This window comes from Artemia sp. Qi Xiang Cuo, chromosome 2 (genome assembly GCF_049724085.1).
Source record: "Artemia sp. Qi Xiang Cuo chromosome 2, ASM4972408v1, whole genome shotgun sequence".
NCBI lineage: Eukaryota > Metazoa > Arthropoda > Branchiopoda > Anostraca > Artemiidae > Artemia > Artemia sp. Qi Xiang Cuo.
Window position 1 is genome coordinate 52,610,762 of NC_142795.1, and position 23,061 is coordinate 52,633,822.

The 23,061-nt window shown below is 37.8% G+C and overlaps 1 protein-coding gene across 3 annotated transcripts in view; it reads left to right on the top strand.

Annotated features, from left to right (window-relative positions):
- The window catches only part of ND-B15 (NADH dehydrogenase (ubiquinone) B15 subunit), a 47,420-nt gene that overhangs the window by 18,330 nt on the left and 6,029 nt on the right, over positions 1–23,061 (top strand). For all 3 annotated transcript variants that reach the window (XM_089101784.1, XM_089101790.1, XM_089101794.1), the window contains exons 2-3: positions 19,118–19,242; positions 22,501–22,647. In XM_089101784.1, the coding sequence (XP_088957910.1) occupies positions 19,129–19,242; positions 22,501–22,647 (261 nt within the window). In that variant the 5' untranslated portion in view covers positions 19,118–19,128. The remainder of the gene's footprint in view (positions 1–19,117; positions 19,243–22,500; positions 22,648–23,061) is intronic.

Consider the following 23,061-nt stretch of genomic DNA (forward strand, 5'->3'; position numbering starts at 1 on the left):
ATGACACAATTTGTAGGTCAATTGTAGAGAATCTGCCAGTTTTGGGGTTGAAATATGTATTCAGGTTTGGAGGGGTAGCAACAGCTAATTCAATATTATTTGAAGTCATATGCTGAATCGATTTACCAGATTTATTTGCTGGTTTATTCCCCCACAAAAGGCTGTGGGCATTGAAATCTCCATAAATAATGATATTTTTTAACATATTAGAATTATTTATATATTTAAAGAAATCCATGACATCTGTAGTTTGGCCATTAGGGTTATAAAAGCTTATTATGTAGGTTTTTGTATTATTCAGCCAAACACTGATACCAATTGCATCAACATCATTTGCAAAATCTGGAAAATTGATGCCACAGAATTTTATATTATTTTTAATTAATAAAGCTACTCCACCTCCTTTTCTCTCTGATGATCTATCCTTTCTCAGGATAGTATATCCCAGAGACTTAATTTATTGATTTTGGGTTAAATGAGTTTCCTGGAGGCAAGCAATATCAATGGATTTATTATCCATAAAAGATATTAGTTCATTCAACTTATTTTATGTGAGTGATCTTACGTTCCACTGGAGTATTGATATGTGTTGTGTTGTTGATTTATTTTTCACATGACTGTGTATCAATGTTCAGCTTTGTTAATAGTAAAGCAAGATCTTTTTTTGCTTGAATGAGCATATCATCAGGGATGTAGATTTTTGCCAATTCTGCAATGATTTTTTGTTTTCTGTAGTTGATGTATGTTCATGGCCTGAACTGCATTACAGTTTAGAATGAATAAGCATATATTTGGGAATTGCATGTTTGGTTGTGCATCCTGTTTGTCAGTTAAGGGATTAATTCATGGTAGTGTTTCTGGTTAGTTTGTTCTTGGAAGGGGGCCCAGGTTGACCCCCTCTCACCAGACAAGGAGACTTGTTGACTTAGTGATTCCTTCTGATAGGGATGTAAGCTTGGGGGCTGAGAGGATGGTGTTTTATACGGGGTACTTGATGCATTGATGGCGTTTGACTTGGGGGTTTTGGTTGGTTTCATTACGGGCATTATTTAGTATTGATGGGCAGCGTTTGCTTCCATTGCTGCAAAGGGGTATGGAATGACCTTCTCTGTTGCTATTTGGAGCGTTAATGCTCTTTTCTTATATGCAGGGCATAGTGATTTATTGGTAGATTCATGTGGGCCTTTGCAATTGATACATGTAGGCTGAGTGTAGTTGCAAGTTGTCAATTCTTTAGGATGGAATGCTTTACAATTACTACACTCTAGGAGAATTTCATTGCATTTGTTTGTTGTGTGTCCCAGTTTGAGACACTTCTGACACTGGATAGGCTTTGGTTTGTATTCCTTGTGCGGTTTCATTTGCCCAAATAGGACTAACTCTTCTGGGATATTAATTTTTTCCTTCAGTGTAAATAAGAAGGATCTACTTGTTTTTAGGCCATTAGAGTTAGGTTTACCAAGTTGGGTAACATCTTCAACTGGGATTGTGTTGCCAGCCCTATCTGAGAGCCCTTCTTTTAACTCCTGAATGGGTATCTCTGGGGGAACATTATAAACTACTATTTTTGTTGGGGATTGTTTTGGCTTCCATTTAGATGCATTAATTGGGGTATTCAGAAGAGATTTTAGGTTAATTATTGTGTCTGCTGATTTCTGATCTTGGACAGCTATTAGCAGAGATCCATCACGGTGAATATTAAGAGAGAACACTGATTTTAGCAATTTGAAAATTGCAACTCTTATTGCAGTAATCTTTTTTATTTAAAAAGGGGGTAATAGGAGAAATTTTAAGGTAAATTCCTAAGTTTTGGGAGGGAGGATCTTGGGCGGGGAGAGGGGAAATGCTTTTGATTGGGGAGATTTTTTCCCTTTTTTTAGAGCTTCTAGAAAGGACCTCTTGAAACCCATTATCATCATTTATAGTGACATTAGCCCCTACACTGACCATTGTCCTATTCTCAGAATTGGAGCTATCATGTGAACTTTGTGATAGTGAGCTTGACCAGCCAAGATGGGTATCAATTTCACTGGTATTTGCGGTGGGATCTGGGGGGACATTTTTTTTTAGGACTTCTAAGCATTGCCTATTGGAATAAGCTTTAAACTTAAACAAGAAAGGATATTACAATGATAAAAGACCGCCTGCACTCTACTGTGGGGAAATATTCACCCTCCACAAAATAAAACACCACAGTATGGCCCTGAGGAGGATTTGAGCACGATTGGTTCGGTAAAACTACTGATTAATTGAGATGATAGTTCACAAGAAATTTATTTTAAATTTCTTAAAAATGAAGTTATTCAAGTGCTTTTCTTCTTCTCTTTTTCTTCACTTGTTAATTTAGCGGTGATCTACTTAATCTACTTCTTCTTAAATGGTTGGAAATGTTGGAAAGACAACTGGAGGGTACAGACTACAGAGATCATTCCAGCTAGCAAGTAGTAACCAAGGTACTACTTTGCGTACGCCCCCGTACCAAACAGGTTTCTGGTAGGTATAATCTGGTTTGGTGAGTACAATCTGGTTTGGTGGGTATAGTCTGGTTTGATGGGTATAGTCTGGTTTGGTTTTTCAAAGAGAGTGACTATCCCCATGCATATAGGTAAACATTTCTACAGGGCTTTACACCTTTTCAAAGAGATTCAGAGTCTCTTTGGGCTTTGTTTGTTTCTTCGGGCTGTGTGTGTCTCTTTAGCCTGTGTGTTGTGTGTCTGTGTAGCCTGTGTTTTCTTCTTCTCTTTTTCTTCACTTGTCTTCTTCTTCTATTTAACAGCAGGCGGGCTTTTCAGTAAAACTATTTAGCCCTTTTCCTTTTGCTTCACTCTGTGGGCTACAGAGCTACTGGCTTGACTGCCTCATATTTATTAGATATATTCAGATATCTTTCAGCAGATCTTTCGACTCTAGGAGTTCAAATATAAGTCGATAGATGTCGATTTCTATGCTCTGTGTACAGGTATAGTTGGCTAGGCTCTTGGCTGATAGTGGGATTTTGTGGTGTTTGAAGCATTTTAACAGTTTACAAAGCAAGGTATGCTTTGCAGAAGACATCATATTACATTAAAATAGGAAATGGTCAATTTTTTCATTATTCATATTACAATTCCTGCAAAGAGGGGACAGGGGAATTGAACCACTTGAATTAGAAAAATTATATGAGAATGCAAGGAAATTTAGTCCCTTTGTTCCAGAACGAATTCTATGATAAATTTTGGAAAGATACTTATTGGGAAAGGGGGAAAGGATAGGATTAATCTTATTAAAATTAATATCTGATAGCCTCCATCGGTAAATATCTCTAATTGGGATTGGTCTCCCACTTGGCTGGTCAATATTTATAGCAGTTTTTGCTATTTCATCAACCTGATGATTACCACTTATGCCAGAGTGGCTAGGAATGTACTGAATGTAAGTTTTTATGCCACTTGAAGCAAGATTATCAATAATACTGAGACAATGATAAGTGTCAATGTCCAAATTATATTGAGGAGCTGATGCCAGCAACTCAAGGCTTGATAAAGAGTCGTATTAGATGATAATATTATTTGAATTTTTAATCAAAGGTTGGTTTTTCTTAAGGTGTTCTAATGCCATGATTATGGCATTTAACTCAGCAGACATTATAGATAAATTATTAAATAATCTCTCGCCCATTGCAATTTTCAGGTGAAGAAGGAAAACACCACTTGCAACCCTCTAATTCATTTTTGAACAATCAACAAATATATGGAAGTGATTTTTATTAGTAATTGTATTAAGTTCTGCAAATTATTTCTGGACAAAAGCAATGGGGGTTAAATCTTTAGTCCATTTTGAAAATTCAGTATTTATTACGGGAAATGACCAATTCCATGGAGGGGATTGGGGGAAAGTAGGTGCAATAGACTTTGCTGGTACAGGGAACTTCTTTTGAATATTGGCATACTCATCTGCAATACATCTATACATGGCTGGATTTCTTAACCAATTATGTAATGTGTGTGAGCTATTTGATTCAATTTTTGTAAGATGTTTTATCAAGAGAAAGCTACGTCTCTCCCTTATTGTGGTTAATCCACTCTCCATAAGCAGAAACTTGGTGCTTGTGGGTTTTCTAAGACCAAATATGAGACGTATTATATCATTTTGTGTTGTTTCAATTTTTTGCATCTGGGTCTTTGCACATGCACCATAGACGATGAGCCCAAAGTCAATATGGGGTTTTATATGTGATTTATAAAACTGGAGTAAGGTTTTTTCTTTACAGCCCTAGGGTGTGGAAAGAAGTCTTTTTAGTATATTTGCTTTTCTATAGCATTTTTTTTATTGTGTTTGAAATGTGGAGGTGGAAATTAAGTTTTTGGTCGAGCATGAGACCTAGGTAATTAATATTATTATCTTCTGGAATAGTTGTTTTATTGAGAGTTAGTTTTGCATTAACATGGTTTCGCTTCCGGTGAAATTGGATTATTTTTGACTTGGTGGGTGCAATGGGTAAATCTGAATGTTGAGAAAATTTTTCAAACTGGAAAAGTGACTTTTGCAGACTTGACTGTGCTATCTGAAAGGTGTTGCCAGATGACCATAGCACCAGATCATCAGCATATTGTAGATTTGTGTGGGGTAGGTTCATGTCCCAGAGATATAGGGCAAATAGGAGGCAACTGAGGACTGCTCCCTGAGGTAGGCCTTTGGATATTGTCTTTTGGGGTGAAGAGGCTGAACCAGCACAAACAATGAAACTTCGCACTTCTATGAAGGATTTAATAAAAGATACTAGCTTAGGGGGTACTCCAAGGTTTCCAAGTTTATTTAAAAGGATTTGGTGGTTCACATTGTCATATGCCCTTTCAAAATCTAGGAAAGCTGCCACTAGGATTTTATTTTTTGAGAGAGATTCATTTATTGCATTTGTTAGCAAAACGAAAGCATCTGTTGAGGAGTGGTATTTCCTGAATCCAGTTTGAGTGTGTGGGATCATATTATTTTTTTCAAAAAACCAGAGGAGTCTGTGATAAATCATTTTCTCCATTATTTTCCCCATAACAGGTGTAATCATTATTGGCCTATAAGACTCAGGGTTATCTTTTGTTTTATTTTTCTTTAGGATTGTTAGGATGGACGAACATTTCAATATATTGGGAAACCTAGAAGATGCCAAAGCGTGATTATAACAATTTAGCAGTTCTTGTTTGTATGAAGGTGTGAGATTCTTTATCCATGTAGGGTGTATATTGTCATAGCTGCTGCTAGTTTTGGTCCTAATCTGATATATTGCATTATTCAATTCCTGGATTGAAAATGGATTGGTTATGCATGATAATGGTAATAAGCTTACCTTAGCTATGGATGTCAGGTATTGTGTTATCTTGGAACGATAATTTCGACAGGACCTGTGCCTGTCATCATCAGGATGATGACAGGCACAGGTCCTGTCGAAATTATCGTTCCAAGATAACACAATACCTGACATCCATAGCTAAGGTAAGCTTATTACCATTATCATGTATAAGAGTCAGGTTGGCCTCAGAGAATATATTGGATTGGTTATGTACTCGGATCCTGGGCGTGGTTGGTAACTTGGGTTCATGGGAATTGTGGACAGTTTGCTTTGATTATTTGATGTTAGCTTATTAACAAAAAGAGTTGCAAATAGGTTAGCTTTTCCATTATCATTGTCATAATGGGTATTATTATGTAAAAGCTCATACAGGAGTGGGTTGGGGGAAGTCTTTTTCCCACAGATGTGGCTTATGAATTTATGTATAATTGGCTCATGCGTTTCTCTGGAGAGATTATTTGCAAAATTATTCCAGTATTTATATTTAGCATCTATTATAGTCCTTTTTAGATTAGATTATGCTTGTATTTTTTTTAAATATGTAGTAGGTGATGGTTTTCTTATGAATTCTGTCCTAGCTGCCTTTTTTATCCTCCATTTATTTAGGCACTCATTTTTCCACCATGCCTTAGGAATTTGTTTAGGGATTGTTTTCTTAGGTGTTGTCTTGGGGATAGCATGATTAGCTGTATTTATTAGTAAAGATGTCAAGGCTTCAGCATGTGTGTCAACTGTTGTGTTAGAAATGCATGAGCTTTGGGTGAAACTTGTAATTTCATCATTTAGCTTATTTTGGAACATAGACCAATCTGCTTTAGTGTTGATATATTTGGATGTATGAGATAAAGTTTCAGCAGGTTCATTTAGAGAGCAAACTATAGCAAAGTGGTCAGTACATAGACTATCAATTTTATTTATGTAATTTTTTTTCAAAAAATTTAATGACACAATTTGTAGGTCAATTGTGGAGAATCTGCCACTTTTGGGGTTGAAATATGTGTTCAGGTTTGGAGGGGTAGCAACAGCTAATTCATTATTATTTAAAGTCATATGCTCAATGAATTTACCAGCTTTATTTGCTGGTTGATTCCCCCACAAAAGGCTGTGGGCATTGAAATCACCACAAATAATGATATTTGTTAACATATTAGAATTATTTATATAATTAAAGAAATCCTTGGTATCTCTAGTTTGGCCATTAGGTTTATAAAAGCTTATTATGTAGGTTTTTAAATTATTCAGCCAAACACTGATACCAATAACATCAACATCATTTGCAAAATCTGGAAAATTGATGCCACAAAATTTTATATTATTATTTACTAATAAAGGTACCCCACCTCCTTTTCTCTCTGAAGATCTATCCTTTCTCAGGATAGTATATCCCGGAGACTTAATTTGTTGATTATGGGTTAAATGAGTTTCCTGGAGGCAAGCAATATTAATGGAATTATTATTCATAAATGATATTAGTTCATTTAGCTTATTTTCTGTGAGTGATCTTACAGTCCATTGGAGTATTGATAAATGTTGTGTTGTTGACTTATTCTTCATAGGACTGTGTATCAATGTTCAGCTTTGTTAAAATTAAAGCAAGATCTTTTTTTGCTTGAATGAGCATATCATGTGGGATGTAGATTTTTGCCAATTCTGCAATAATTTTTGTTTTCTGTAGTTGATGTATGTTAATGGGCTGAACTGCATTACAGTTTAGAATGAATAAGCATATATTTGGGGATTGCATTTTTGGTTGTGTATCCTGTTTGTTGGTTAAGGGATTGATTCCTGGTAGTGTTTCTGGTTTGTTTCTTCTTGGGAGGGGGGCCAGGCTGACCTCATCTCACCGGACAAGGAGGCTTGTTGGCTTGGTGATTCCTTCTGATAGAGATTTGAGCTGGGGGGCTTAGAAGATGGTGTTTTATAAGGGGTGCTTGATGCATTCGGGGCATTTGACTTGGGGGTTTTGGTTGGTTTCATTACAGGCTTATTTTGGTATGGTTGGGCAGCATTTGCTTCCATTGCTGCAAAGGGGTATGGGATGGCCTTTTCTGTTGATATTTGGAGTGTTAGAGCTCTTTTCTTGTATGCAGGGCATAATGATTTATTTGTAGACTCATGTGGGCCTTTGCAATTGATGCATGTAGGCTGAGTGTTGTTGCAAGTTGTCAGCTCATTAGGATGGAAAGATTTACAGTTACTACACTCTTGGAGAATTTCATTGCATTTGTTTGTCGTGTGTCCCAGTTTGAAACACTTCTGACACTGAATAGGCTTAGGTTTGTATTCCTTATGTGGTTTGATTTGCCCAAATAGGAATAATTTGTCTGGGATATCAATTTTATCCTTCAGTGTGAATAAGAAGGATCTACTAGTTTTTAGGCCATTAGAGTTAGGTTTTCCAAGTTGGGTAACATCCTCAACTGGGATTGTCAAGCCAAGGGACCAGCCAAGATGGGTATCAATTTCACTGGTATTTGCGGTGGGATCTGGGGGGACATTTTTTTTGAGGACTTCTAATCATTGCCTATTGGAATAAGCTTTAAACTAAAACAAGAAAGGATATTACAATGATAAAAGACCGCCTGCACTCTACTGTGGGGAAAGATTCACCCTCCACAAAATAAAACACCACAGTATGGCCCTGAGGAGGATTTGAGCACGATTGGTTCGGTAAAAATACTGATTAATTGAGATGATAATTCACAAGAAATTTATTTTAAATTTCTTAAAAATGAAGTTATTCAAGTGCTTTTCTTCTTCTCTTTTTCTTCACTTGTTAATTTAGCGGTGATCTACTTAATCTACTTCTTCTTAAATGGTTGGAAATGTTGGAAAGACAACTGGAGGGTACAGACTACAGAGATCATTCCAGCTAGCAAGTAGTAACCAAGGTACTACTTTGCGTACGCCCCTGTACCAAACAGGCTTCTGGTAGGTATAATCTGGTTTGGTGAGTACAATCTGGTTTGGTGGGTATAGTCTGGTTTGATGGGTATAGTCTGGTTTGGTTTTTCAAAGAGAGTGACTATCCCCATGCATATAGGTAAACATTTCTACAGGGCTTTACACCTTTTCAAAGAGATTCAGTGTCTCATTGTTCCGTTGTTGTTTAGTCAGGCATTATGTAGCCGTTTTGCCGGTGTGATTGTGTCTCTTTGATCTGTGTGTGTGTCTGTAGTGGATGTGTTTTTCTGGTTACAATGTGAATATTTTTGGTCTGTGTGTGTCTCTTTTGGCTGTTTGTATCGTTTTGGGGTTTGTGTGTCTATGTTGGATGTGTGCGTCTCTTTGGGCCGTGTGCATCTCTTTGAGCTGTATGTGTCTCTTGGGCTGTTTGAGTCATTTAGGTCTGTGTGTGTTTCTTTTGGCTGTTTGTGTCTCTTAGAGGCTATGTGTGTCTCTTTGGGCAATGTGTGTCTTTTTGGGCTGTTTGAATCTTTTTGGTATGTATGTGTCTGTATAGAGGTTTTTTTTATATTTTGGCTGTTTGTGTGTATCTTTGGGCTTTTTGTGTCTATTAGGATGGTGTTTATGTCTCTTTAGGCTGTGTGTATCTCTTTGGGCTGTTTGTGTCTATTTAGTCTGTGTGTCTCTTTGGGCAGTTTGAATCTTAATGGTCTGTGTGTGTCTCTTTTGGCTGTTTGTGTCGTTTTGGTCTGTGTGTCTCTGTGTTGGATGTGTGTATTTCATTGGGGCTTGTACGTCTCTTTTAGCTGTATGTGTATCTTTTAGCTGTATTTGTCTCGTTTGGCTGTGGGTGTCTCTTTGTGATGTGTGTCTCTTTAGGCTGTGTGTGTCTCGTGGGACTGTGTGTCTTTTTGAGGTGTCTGAGTCTTTTTGGTCTGTATGTGTCTCTGTGGGCTGTTTGAGTCTATTTGGTCTGTTTGTTTCTCATTGTGTTGTGTTTCTCTTTGGGCTGTCTGCTTCTCTTTGAGCTGTTTGTGTCTCTTGAGGCTGTGTGTGTCCCTTTGAGCTGTGTGTATCTTTGTACTGTGTGAGTTTCTTAGGTATGTGTTTGTTTCAGTGGGCTGTTTTTGTCTCTTTGGGCTATGTGTGTTTCTTTGGGCTTTGTGCGTCTCTTTGGGCTGTGTGTCTCGTTGGACTGTTTGAGTCTTTTTGATCTGTTTGTGTCTCTTCGGGCTGTTTGAGTCTTTTATGTGTGTCTTTGGGCTGTTTGAGTCTTTTAGGTCTGTGTTTGTCTCTTTGTTTTGTGTTTCTCTTTGGGCTGTCTGTGTCTCTTTGAGCTGTTTGTGTCTCTTTTGGCTGTGTGTGTCTCTTTGGGTTGTGCGTCTCTTTGGGCTGTTTGATTCTTTTTTGTCTGTTTGTGTGTCTCTTTGTGCTGTTTGTGTCTCTTGGGGCTCTGTTTGCATCTTTGGGTTGTGTGTGTATCTGTGGGCTATGTGTGTTTCTTTTGACTGTGTTCGTCTCTTTTTAATGTGTGTCTCTATGGAGTGTTTGAGTCTTTTTTATCTGTTTGTGTCTCTTTGGGCTGTTTGAGTCTTTTTGGGTTGTGTTTGTCTCTTTGGGCTGTTTGTGTTTCTTTGGGCTATGTGTGTCTCTTTGGGCTGTTTGAATCATTTTGGTCTGTGTGTCTTTCTTTTGGATGTATGTGTCTCTTAGGGGCTGTGTGTGTCTCTTTGGGCTATGTGTGTCTCTTTGGGGCGTTTGAATCTTTTGGTGTGTATGTGTCTGTATGGGCGTTTTTTTTCTGTTTTGGGTGTGTGTGTTTTTCTCTTTTGGGGTTGTTTTTATCTTAGGGCTTTGTTTTTATATTTATCCAGTGTGTATTTATACTTTGGCGGTGTGTGTCTCTTTGGGCTGTGTGTCTCTTTGGGCAGTTTGGATCTTTTCGGTCTGTTTGTGTCTCTTTTGTCTTTTTGTGTCGTTTTGTGGTGTGTGTGTATCTGTTGTTTATTTGAGTTTCTTTTGGACTGGTGAATCTCTTTGATCTGTATGTGTCTCTTGGGCTTCTTGAGTCTTTTTTGTCTGAGTGTGTTTTTTTTGGCCGTTTGTGTCTCTTAGAGGCCTTGTGTGTCTCTTTGGGGTGTTTGAATCTTTTTGGTATGTCTGTGTCTGTATGGGCGTGTTTTTTCTCTTTTGGGGGGTTGTTTTTGTCTTTTGGCGTTTTGTTTATATTAGGACTGTGTATGTCTCTTTAGCCTGTGTGTGTCTCTCTGGGCTGTGTGTGTCTCTTTAGGCTGTGTGTCTCTTTGGGCAGTTTGAATCTTTATGGTCTGTGTGTGTGTCTCTTTTGACTGTTTGTGTCGTTTTGGGCTTTGTGTCTCTCTGTTGGATGTGTGCATCTCTTTGGCCCGTGTACGTCTCTTTGAGCTGTATGTGTCTCTTTTGACTGTGGGTGTCTCTTTGTGATGTGTTTCTCTTTAGGCTGTGTGTGTGTCTCGTTAGACGTTGAGTCTTTTTGGGATGTCTGAGTCTTTTTAGTCTGTATGTGTCTCTTTGGGCTAGTTGAGTCTTTTAGGTCTGGGTTTGTCTCTTTGGATTGTGTTTCTCTTTGGGCTTTCTATGTCTCTTTAAGCTGTCTGTGTATCTTGACGCTGTGTGTTTCTCTTTGGGCTCTGTGTCTCTTTGGGCCTGTATGTGTCTGTATGAGCGTTTATTGTCTCTTTGGGCTGCGTGTCTTTTTGGGCTTTGTGTGTGTCTCTTCGGGCTGTGTGTGTCTCTTTAGCCTGTGTGTATGTCTCTTTGGGCTGTGTGTGTCTCTTTAGGCTGTGTGTCTCTTTTTTGACAGCTTGAATCTTTTTGGTCTGTGTGTATCTCTTTTGGCTGTTTGTGTCGTTTTGGGCTTTGTGTGTCTCTGTTGGATGTGTGCGTCGCTTTTGGCCGTGTGCGTCTCTTTGAATTGTATGTGACTCTTGGGCTGTTTGAGTCATTTTGGTCTGTGTGTGTTTCTTTTGGGTGGGTTTGTCTCTTAGGGGCCATGTGTGTCTCTTCGGGCTATACTGATCTCTTTGGGGCGTTTGAATCTTTTTGGACTTTATGTGTCTGTATGGGCGTGCTTTTTTATCGTTTGGCTGTGTGTGTGTCTCTTTTGGCTTTTTGTGTCTCTTCGGACTGTGTATGTCTCTTTAGCCTGTGTGTGTCTCTCTGGGCTGTGTGTGTCTCTTTAGGCTGTGTGTCTCTTTGGGCAGTTTGAATCTTTATGGTCTGTGTGTGTGTCTCTTTTGACTGTTTGTGTCGTTTTGGGCTTTGTGTCTCTCTGTTGTATGTGTGCATCTCTTTGGCCCGTGTACGTCTCTTTGAGCTGTATGTGTCTCTTTTGCCTGTGAGTGTCTCTTTGTGATGTGTGTCTCTTTAGGCTGTGTGTGTGTCTTGTTGGACTGTGTGTCTTTTTGGGGTGTCTGAGTCTTTTTGGTCTGTCTGTGTCTCTCTGGGCTGTTTGAGTCTTTTAGGTCTGTGTGTGTCTCTTTGGATTGTGTTTTTCTTTGGGCTTTCTGTGTCTCTTTGAGCTGTTTGTGTCTCTTGAGGCTGTTTGTTTCTCTTTGGGCTCTGTGTCTCTTTGGGCCTGTATGTGTCTGTATGGGCGTTTTTTGTCTCTTTGGGCTATGTGTGTGTCTTTTTGGGCTTTGTGTGTGTCTCTTCGGGCTGTTTGTGTGTCTCTTTAGCCTGTGTGTGTGTCTCTTTTGGCTGTGTGTGTCTCTTTAGGCTGTGTGTCTCTTTTTTGACAGCTTGAATCTTTTTGGTCTGTGTGTATCTCTTTTGGCTGTTTTTGTCGTTTTGGGCTTTGTGTGTCTCTGTTGGATGTGTGCGTCGCTTTTGGCCGTGTGCGTCTCTTTGAGTTGTATGTGTCTCTTGGGCTGTTTGAGTCATTTTGGTCTGTGTGTGTTTCTTTTGGCTGTTTTTGTCTCTTAGGGGGCCTTGTGTGTCTCTTTGGGCTATGTGTGTCTCTTTGGGGTGTTTGAATCTTTTTGGACTGTATGTGTCTGTATGGGCGTGCTTTTTTCGCATATGGCTGTGTGTTTGCCTAGTTTGGCGCTTTGTGTCTATAACGGCTGTGTGTATTTATCTTTATCCTGTGTTTGTCTCTTTAGACTGTGTGTCTCTTTGGTAAGTTTGAATCTTTTTGGTCTGTGTGTTTCTCTTTTGACTTTCTTTGTGTCGTTTTGGGCTTTATGTGTCTGGGTTGGATGTGTGCTTCTCTTTTGGCCCTGTGCGTCTCTTTGAGCTGTATGTGTCTCTTTGGGCTGTGGGATGTCTCTTTGTGATGTGTGTCTCTTTAGGCCGTTTGTGTCTCGTTGGACTGTGTTTCATTTTGGGGTGTTTGAGTCTTTTTGGTCTGTATGTGTCTCTTTGGGATATGTGTGTCTCTTTGGGCTGTTTTGAGTCGTTTTGGACTGTGTATGTCTCTTTTGGCTGTTTGTGTTTCTTTGGACTGTGGGTGTCTCTTTTGGCTGCGGGGTTGATTGGCAGAAGTATGTATTAGCGAAGTTATAGTGGAGGGCGAGTTGCTAGAGAAAAATCTAAGTTAATAAGGGTTTTTGACCGTAAACTTTTGTAAGACAATTATGGAAAATACAATTCGTCGGTTCATAGGTGAAACTTAAGTCCAGGTATGGATTGAAAAATAAACTATTTCTGTAGAAACTGAGCTAATAAGGGTTTTTGACCATAAGCTCTAGTTTCCTATAAGAAAATTATGGAAAAGACAATTCCGTCGTTCAAATGTGAAACTTAGTTCCATTCTTTGGTTCAAATGTATAAAAACCTATGTGGGTGAGTTGAAATAAAAAAAAATTAACAAGAAATAACTGAAAAGTGTTTTGGGGGAGATGGCTTGATTGGCAAAAGGATGTATTAGCGAAGTTATAGTGGAGGGCGACAAAGTCTTCTAAGTCAAGGCTATAAGAAAAAAAAGTTCTGGATATTTTTGTAAGTTTGTAGTTTACGCACTAATATCATATCAGTAACGGTTCTATTTGAACTTTCTCCAAGTTGATCAATCAAATGTGAAACTTAGGTCCATTCTCTGGTTCAAATGTAGAAAAACCCGTGTGAGTGACTTGAAATAAATTTTTTTTTAACAAATAATGACTGAAGTGTTTTGGAGGAGATGGATTAATAAACAGAAGTATGCACTAGTAAAGTTAGTGTAGCGGGTAACAATTTCTTATAAGTCAGGTCTATAAGAAAAAAAAGTTACGGATATTTTTGCAGTTTGTCAGCTTATGCACTAATATCAAAGAAAGTAATTATCCTAGTTTTATTTTATACCTTTTTAGCGAATTGATCTTTAAACGGCGTATGATAAAAAAAATAGTTCGGAACAAGAAAGAAAAACTAAAATAATGTCATGAAATCACTTTCAACACTCAGAGAAGTGTTTTTTTGTGTGTGTAAGTTTTTGTGTGTGTATGTGTAAGTTGTGTGTGTGTGTGTGTGTGTGTTAGTTTTTGTTTTTGTGTGTGTATGTTTTTATGTGTGTGTAAGTTTTTTTTATGTGTGTTTGTAAGTTTTTTTTTTGTGTGTGTAATTTTTTTTTTTTGTGTGTGTAAGTTTTTATGTGTGTGTAAGTTTTATTGTGCGTGTAAATTTTTGTGTGTGTGTTATTTTTTGTGGGTGTGTTAGTTTTTGTGTGTGTTTCAGTTTTTTTTTGTTTGTGTAAGTTTTTGTTTGTGTGTGTGTCTGTAAGTTTTTATGTGTGTGTAAGTTTTTGTGTCTGTGTGGGTGAGGTTTTGTGTGTGTGTATTCAAAATATTTTTGGTCTATCGACCTAGTGGTACTAAAATATTATAAGAGGGACCATTTGATTAAAAATTAAAACTTCTAGTGACATTTTGAAATGACCAAAAATATTGGATGGTAACTACGCTACCTCTCATGCCTCTTTTTTCCGTAATCGTGCAGACAAAATTTGACACGACACACAAACAGAGTCATAGTGAGAGAGATATCCAAAAAGTTGGGTTGATCTAGGTTCACTTAGAGTGGCGCGCCACTAAGAGACGCACACATCCAACAAAGACACACAAAGCCCAAAACGACACAAAAACAGTCAAAAGAGACACACACAGACCAAAAAGATTCAAACTGACCAAAGAGACACACAGCCTAAAGAGACACACACAGGCTAAAGAGACATACACACAGCCCGAAGAGACACACAGAGCCCAAAGAGGCACACACACAGCCCAAAGAGACAAAAAAACGCCCATACAGACACATACAGGCCAAAAAGATTCAAACACCCCAAAGAGACACACATCGCCTAAAGAGACACACATGGCCCCCTAAAAGACACAAACAGCCAAAAGAAACACAAACAGACCAAAATAACTCAAACAGCCCAAGAGTCACATAAAATCCAAAGTAACTAACACGGCAAAAAGCGACGCATATATCCAAAAGGTACACGCAACGCCAAAAATTAGAAAAATGGCCAAAAGAGATACACACATATAAAAAAGATTCAAGCCGTCAAAAAAGATACACACAGCCTAAAGAGACAAACACAGCCAAAAGAAACATACACATAGTCTAAAGAGACACACACAGCCCGAATAGACACACACAACGCAAAAAAAGACACGCAGCCCAAAGACACAAAAAACGCCCATACAGACACATACAGGCCCAAAGAGACACACAGCCCAAAGAGACACACACAGCCTCAAGAGACACAAACAGCTCAAAGAGACACAGACAGCCCAAAGAGAAACACAACCCAAAGAGACAAACACAGACCTAAAAGACTCAGACACCCCAAAAAGACACACAGTCCAACGAGACACACACACAGCCTAAAGAGACAGACATCACAAAGAGACACCCACAGTCAAAAGAGACACATACAGCTCAAAGAGACGTACATGCCCCAAATAGATGCACACATCCAACTGAGAGACACAACGCCCAAAACGACACAAACAGTAAAAAGAGACACACACACAGACCATAAGGATTAAAACTGACCAAATATACACACAGCCTAAAGAGACACACACACCCAAAAGACACACACACTGGATAAAGAGAAATACACACTGTCCGAAGAGACACAAAACGCCAAAAGAGACACACACACCGCCAAAAGACAAAAAAACACGCCCATACAGACACATACATACCAAAAAGATTCAAACATCCTCAAAGAGACACACATGGCCTCTAAGTGACACAAACAGCCAAAAGAAACACACACAGACCAAAATGACTCAAAAAGCCCAAGAGCCACATACAGCTCAAAGAGATGCACAAGGCCCAAAAAGACGAACATATCCAACAGAGATACACACAGCCCAAAACGACAGACACAGCCAAAAGACACACACAACAGACCGACGAGATCAAAACTTCCCTAATAGACATACAGACCAAAGAGACAAACACACCCAAATCAGACACATACACAGGCTAAAGAGATACACACAGCCCGAATATACAAACAACGCCAAAAGAGACCCATAAATAGCCCAAAGACAAACACCATGCCCATACAGACACATACAGACCAAAAGATTCAAACGCCCCAAAGAGACACACATAGCCCAAAGAGACACACACGGCCCCTAAGAGACACAGACACCCAAAAGAAAGACACACAGACCAAAATGATTCAAACAGCCCAAAGAGACACACATATCCCAAAGAAACACAAACAGCCCAAAGAGACACACACACCCCAAACAGACTCACACAGCAAACAGATACACAAACAGATAACAAAGACTCAAACAGTACATAGATACAAACAGCTCCAAGAGACTCACAAAGCCCAAAGAGGTACACAAAGCCCAAAGATACACACACAGCCCAAATAGACAACCACAGACCAAAAATACTGAAACAGCCCAAAGAGACACACAAACAGAACAAAAAGACTCAAACAGCTCAAAGAGACACACAGCCCAAAGAGACAAAAACAGCCTAAAAAGACACAAACAGCTCAAAGAGACACAGACAGCCCAAAGAGAAACATAACCCAAAGAGACAAACACAGACCTAAAAGACTCAAACAGCCCAAAGAGACACATAAAAGACTCAAACAGCCCAAAGAGACACAAACAGATCAAAAAGACTCAAACAGACCAACGAGACACACAGCCCAAAGAGACTCACAAAGCCCAAAGAAAAACACATAGACCAAAGAAACACACACAGCCCAAAGACACACACACGCGCTAAAGAGAAACACACAGCCCGAAGAGACACACACACACAACACAAAGACTCACACACCCCAAAGAGACACACAGCCCAAAGAGACACACACAGCCTCAAGAGACACAAACAGCTCAAAGAGACACAGACAGCCCAAAGAGAAACACAACCCAATGAGACAAACACAAACCTAAAAGACTCAAACAGCCCAAAGAGACACATACAGACCAAAAAGACACAGACACCCCAAAAAGACACACAGTCCAAAAAGACACACACAGCCTAAAGAGACACACATCACAAAGAGACACCCACAGCCCAACGAGACACATACAGCTCAAAGAGACACATACAGCTCAAAGAGACGTACACGGCCCAAAGAGATGCACACATCCAACAGAGAGACACAAAGCCCAAAACGACACAAACAGCCAAAAGAGACACACACAGACCATAAAGATACAAACTGCCCAAAGACACACACAGCCTCACGAGACGCACACAGGCCAAAGATATATACACTGGATAATGATAAATACACACAGTCCTAAGATACACACACACAGCCCAAAGATACAAAAAACGCCTATACAGACACATACATACCAAAAAGATTCAAACACCCCAATGAGACACACATTGCTCAAAGAGACATACATAGCGTCTAAGAGAAACAAACAAGCAAATGAAACACACACATACCAAAATGACTTAAACAACCCAAGAGACACATACAGCTCAAAGAGATGCACACGGCCCAAAGAGATGCACACATCCAACAGGGACACACAAAGCCCAAAACAACACAAAAAGCCAAAAGAGACACACACAGCCTAAAGAGACACACACAGCCCAAAGAGACACACACAGCCCGAAGAGACACACAATGCCCAAAGAGACTCTGAATCTCTTTGAAAAGGTGTAAAGCCCTGTAGAAATGTTTACCTATATGCATGGGTATAGTCACTCTCTTTGAAAAACCAAACCAGACTATATCCATCAAACCAGACTATACCCACCAAACCAGATTGTACTCACCAAACCAGATTATACCTACCAGAAACCTGTTTGGTACGGAGGCGCAAGCAAAATAGTACCTTGGTTACTACTCTAGCAGCTGTATCGTTTGCACTGCAATAATCTAATTTAAAGTTTTATGTTGCTAGAACTTTTTCTATCATCGTTTGATAATAGAGTGAAAAAGTGTGGTCTTAGCTAAAAATTGACAAAGAGTGTGATTTTCCTGTCCTTCAAGTGAAAGAGTGCAATGAGGGGAAAAAGTGAAAAAAAAAAAAAATTGTGCAAATTGGCAACCCTGTTGTCTTTGCTTTGACATCTTAACTGGTAATATTATTTAAAAGTTGTATACTGTTCAAATCCTTCTAGAATCGCAACTAAATCAAAGGCGTGTCTGTTATTGCAGTCATTTCAAAAAATTTGCTTAGGTACTGAAAAAGGAACAGGTTTTGAAACGCTGGTGACACTAGGTGAGTTGGCAAGCTCAGCTGACACCAAACACTCTGGACAATTTCCTAAAGACTCAGGGCATGCAGATCAAGCGTCATTAAATCTTTTACAAGCATATATTGATCTCACAATCAAGTCACAGAGATCGAATGATGTAACTTTTTGCCCATGCCAGGGGGAGGGGCAGTCAACTCCCCTCCCACTGGATGCGCTACGGCGGGGGGGGGGGCTAGGCGTGTGAAAATACATTCCCAGTCTTAATTTTTGCTGTGGATCCAATTTGCGGAAGTTCCATTCACCTAGTTCAACAACTAACTAATGTAGCAATAATCCCCCTAAATTATGTTTTTACAAAAATTCGAATGTTTTCAGCCTTAATAAAGGCGAGGGGAAGTTTTTGAATGGCTTTTCTATTATTTTTTTATTAGTAGAAAAAAGTGCTTTAACAAAGAAGAAAAAAAATACATCAAAATATTGACAAACTTATTTGTATTGTACTGGATAATCTTAGTTTTTAATTCTAAAAGTCATTGAAGAGCCTTCCAAAATAGTACATGCTTCAGTTTAACCCAGAAATAGTTTGATAAGAATGAAGCTTCCATGTCTGTCTGAAGTATAGGCTGGCTCCCTTTTGGCATTTAGTCAAATTAAAAATAGAAAAAGAAAAAAAAATACAGAAAATGTTTATTTCAGGAGAAATAGAAATAACTAAATGGCTCAGTTTTGGTTTCTGGAACTGTTTTTAAACTAACAATTCCTGAAAGTCAATGAGGTATATTGGATGGTAATTAGTCCAACAAATCTTAACTTGAGAATAAAAAAATTATATAAATAGTTCATTTGATGTGTCTTCATAGAAGTTTTAACAATTTAAAGCATTTGTAAACTAAAATAAAATTGCTGTTTACTTTTTTCTGAAAGAAAAAAACAACAAAAAACCAAAATGGCATCAACAAGAATGTTTGCAAACAAAAATGGTACAGGTTAGTAGAATTACCGCTCTATTCTGATGTACTTGCCTTGATTATTTTTAATTGTGTGTTTTATTACATAAAACGCAATCTTATTTTTATTATCTTACTCTCCAAGAAGATAATCCGAATTATGGATGGGATTAGAAATTAAGAAAGAATTTTTTCACTTTTTTTTCTGTTAAAGTTTTATCATGTATTTTTTAGCTCTAAAGCTAAAAGAAACATACTTTTATTTTAGAAGGTCTCAATATGTCTGCCGAGTCTGTATTGGCCCAAGAAAGAAAGAGGATTAGAGATGCTTTGAAATTACAGTATCAAAGAGAAATTTATCATCCTGAAGGTATTAACAACACTGGAGTAAAAGTAAGTTCCAATGGAATTAATAAAAAAAATGGACTGTTTGCTTATAAATATTATATTTCTTGAATTTATGTAATACCAGTTATACCAGTTACCAGTTACTGTAATACCAGAAAGAAATGTTGTTGTGTATGCAACTTAGACTAGGCCCACACCAGGACGGTGAATTTGTATAGATTTTATTGGCATTTGATTTCAAGAAATGTTTTTGGGTAATTTCTTGCTAAGGTACTCTTAGACTTGCGAGGTAGTTGCAGGGCATCCAAATCTGGTCCATCCAACCTCCCTCCAGCTCGCATGTGTGTTTGTCTTTTATATTATGATTTTTTAATTTTATTTTATGAGTTATTGAAAGGCTATATAACCTACATGTTTCAGATATTAATAATAAAAATTGCTGATTTCTGTCATTTGGTGCTACAAAAAAGAAATTTTGGTTCGACTAGGACCAAAATGCTATCAAGCATTTTGTTCAGAGATAGTCAATTGGCTTAGAAATATCGGAAAGTTATATACCTATCCTCTTGGTTTCATAGGTCATTTTATAGGTCAGATAGTGCCACATTCGTCCCTAAATACTTACACAATGTACATAATGAAGGGCTATTATATAGAACCTATGTTCAGTATTATTAACAGTTATGCGGTATTGCACTATTACACAACAGTTACTGGGAGATGGGGAAAAGTCAGTGTTTTTTTGTGTTTAGAGAGGGTGCCAGTAGCCTCAAAAGTGCATTTTTGTGGCCAAATTTTTCTGCTTTTGTGAGGGACCCTTCTGTAGAATATTGCGAGATAACTTTATCTCAAGACATCAAAAGATCGCTGTGAGAGATTCTTAATTCAGTTATAGTCAGAACTCCAGGAAAATTTTGTACCTTATTTGCATAATTTGTGTCACATCTTACCCTCTCATCGCTGGTTAACTCTACGTTGACAAGGTGTATACAGAGGCAATCTAACTGCATATAGGCAATTAGCTCACATAACCAAAGCGTACCACTGTTTTGTTTCAAATCCGATACATCACAAGACAAAATCACAAGATCGCTGGAGAGATTCTTAATTCAGTTATAGTCAAAACTCCAGGAAAATTTTGTACCTTATTTGCATAATTTGCGTCACATTTTACGCTCTCATCGCTGGTTAACGCTACGTTGACAAGGTGTATACAGAGGCAATCTAACTGCATATAGGCAATTAGCTCACACAACCAAAGCGTACCACTGTTTTGTTTCAAATCCGATATAGATGAGTTTTACGATCAGATCTTTTGCTCCAAATTGGGCGATAATTTGATTAAAAAATATATCGATGTTTTAAGTTTCTACATTTGTTATATCGATTTCGATATCTCCGATCATTTTTTTTTTTTTTATCAAATCAATTAACTCTTCGTTTTGCCAAAGTTCAATAACAAAAAATTTAATTAAAGAGTTTTTTGCAAAATCTTTTTTTTACAAAAATTGAATAATATAAAAACAAGCTCCGATGACATACAGGCTTACCACAAAAATCTGGATTTGAAATTACAGGGGCTAGGCCTCCAAATAAAGAAAAATAAACTACTTTACGCTAAAGCAGTATCTTTAAAAAGCTTCCTATTCTAATTGAACGGTCCTCGTGTTTCAGTAAACGCTCTTAAAAATTGAGACGAACAGTCAAACCTTAGCGTAAAGAGCATGGTATTAAGGAGGGAGCAACCCTTCATATATGGAGGGAGTAACCCTCTCCTTCGCGGAAAACTACTTTGTTGAAATTTTATCCAACGTAAAATAAACCTTTCCCCTGTCAAATTCCCTCCAGACAGTTTCGTCCTCGCTGAGAATGCCCCCTCCCTGTAAAATTGCTTGCGGACGATTCAGCCTGAAAAATTCTCTTTAGTATTCTTTCATTTGAATAAGACTTTAATCTCTTATCGGTTTCTCGATCACTCCAGAAATGCCCCCTTCCGTGGAAATTATTTACCAGAAATCAAAAAACAGGGAAAATAACCCTGGATAATTCCGTCGGAAAATCTCCATATGAAAAATTGGCAGAAACCGTAATACTTCCGCGCCGGCGCTTATGTTTTCAATAATTTAGTATTTGTGATTAAAATGTTTATAATATTCAATGCTAGCCTACTACTACTAACAACTCACCGCACAAAAAACAAGAATTTAGCTAATACCTCCTTCCCTAACTGTAAAAATCTAAAGCCTACTGCGTCCTTGGCGCTTCACTGAAAGCGAATTATACTACAAATATTCTCTTCCAGTTATTACAGCATTGAAACTAAAATAAAATTTACACTATTCAAATTTTAATTACTCAATTTTAATTATTATAAAAAAGAATTTTACTTTTTCAATTTTATTAATTTAAATAGAATTGAACCTTTAGTCTTCTTATAGTATATTAAACGCTAAATGTATATTAAATGCGTTCAATGCCTTGTGGCAATTAAACGTTTCGCCTTGTACTATAAAATGTCACATTCAGATGCCTACTGGTACAGAAATTTTAGCCCACTACGCCACTGCAGGTGTGGGCGGTTCTAACAGACAACAAGCTGAACATGATCGATGAAATCAGGTTCCACTCGAGTTCTTAGCCTGTTGGTAAAATGGGTTCTGACTATAGCTGAATTATAAGTATGAAATCCCCCCCCTCCTTGCCAAAAGAATGTATATCAAAAACCGAAAATTCATTTTGGCATTTTGTCCTCGACTTAAAAAAATCTTAGGGTTACCCTTTTTAACGACAATTTTTGTTTTTGAAACATAGCATAGTTATGCAAAAGGTAAACTTTATGCAAAGGGTAGGTGCAGATGAGGAACAACCTTCATATTTAAGTAACGCTAATATAATGTTAGTAACAAACAGAAATTGAATTAGAAATAAGAGCTTTATATATTTTCAATATTTTACTTTTTTTACTGGCGAAAAGATGCGTTGTGTTCGAATCTAACAATCAAACCGTGACCCCAAGATTGGGAATATGATGTTTTGTTATCTGAGCTAGCCAGGCCTATTAGTTGGTTTTATACATTTGCTATAAATGGATAAACAGGTTTATTCTAAGGTTACTGACACTTGCGAATTGATTAAAAAGGAATATAACGAAGATTTACTCTTATAAAAAACGGAAAAAAAAGAAGAAATCACGTGTTCTATTGAAGAAATTCTAATTCGTATACATATTTCAGAAAAATTAACGTTTTCTTATTTAGTTGTCAATGCTATTATTCCATTTTTAATCTATTTTTTTTTATTTAGTTTGACCCAGCAGTTCAGCGATTTATGGCTATGCGTGCCACATCGTATGAGCGGTTTAAGCCAACTAGTCGCAGTAGTTTACTCTTCCTTTTTGGTTTTTACATTATACCAATATGGAGCGTTTGGTATTTTATGGATAAGCGTCTGGTAAATTGATTTTTCTTTCGGGCTTGCTTTTAGTCGAACCCAGGGTGAAAGTATGCTTCCTTTGCTATATAAGATTTTATTTTGCCCAGGACTAGAGGGAAAGTAGATACCCTATTGGTATTTATAGAAAGCTGAGTTGTATATTCTGTGTGCTCATAAGGAAACGTTGCCTTACATTAAAAATTTCGTCATTATTGATTGGAGTTTATATTGCATTGGATTTCAAAATTTGACAAATCTTTAGTTGGCATGTTTGTGAATCATGTCAACTAAAATCTGCAAGTTTTGCAAAAAAAAGAAGAAGAAAAAAAACACTTTAAACTAATTCTCCCACCTGCTTATTTATAATTTTGTATTCAGTTCAGTAATTGTATTCAAGCCGAATGATGGTAAAATGTACAGAAGAAACAAAAA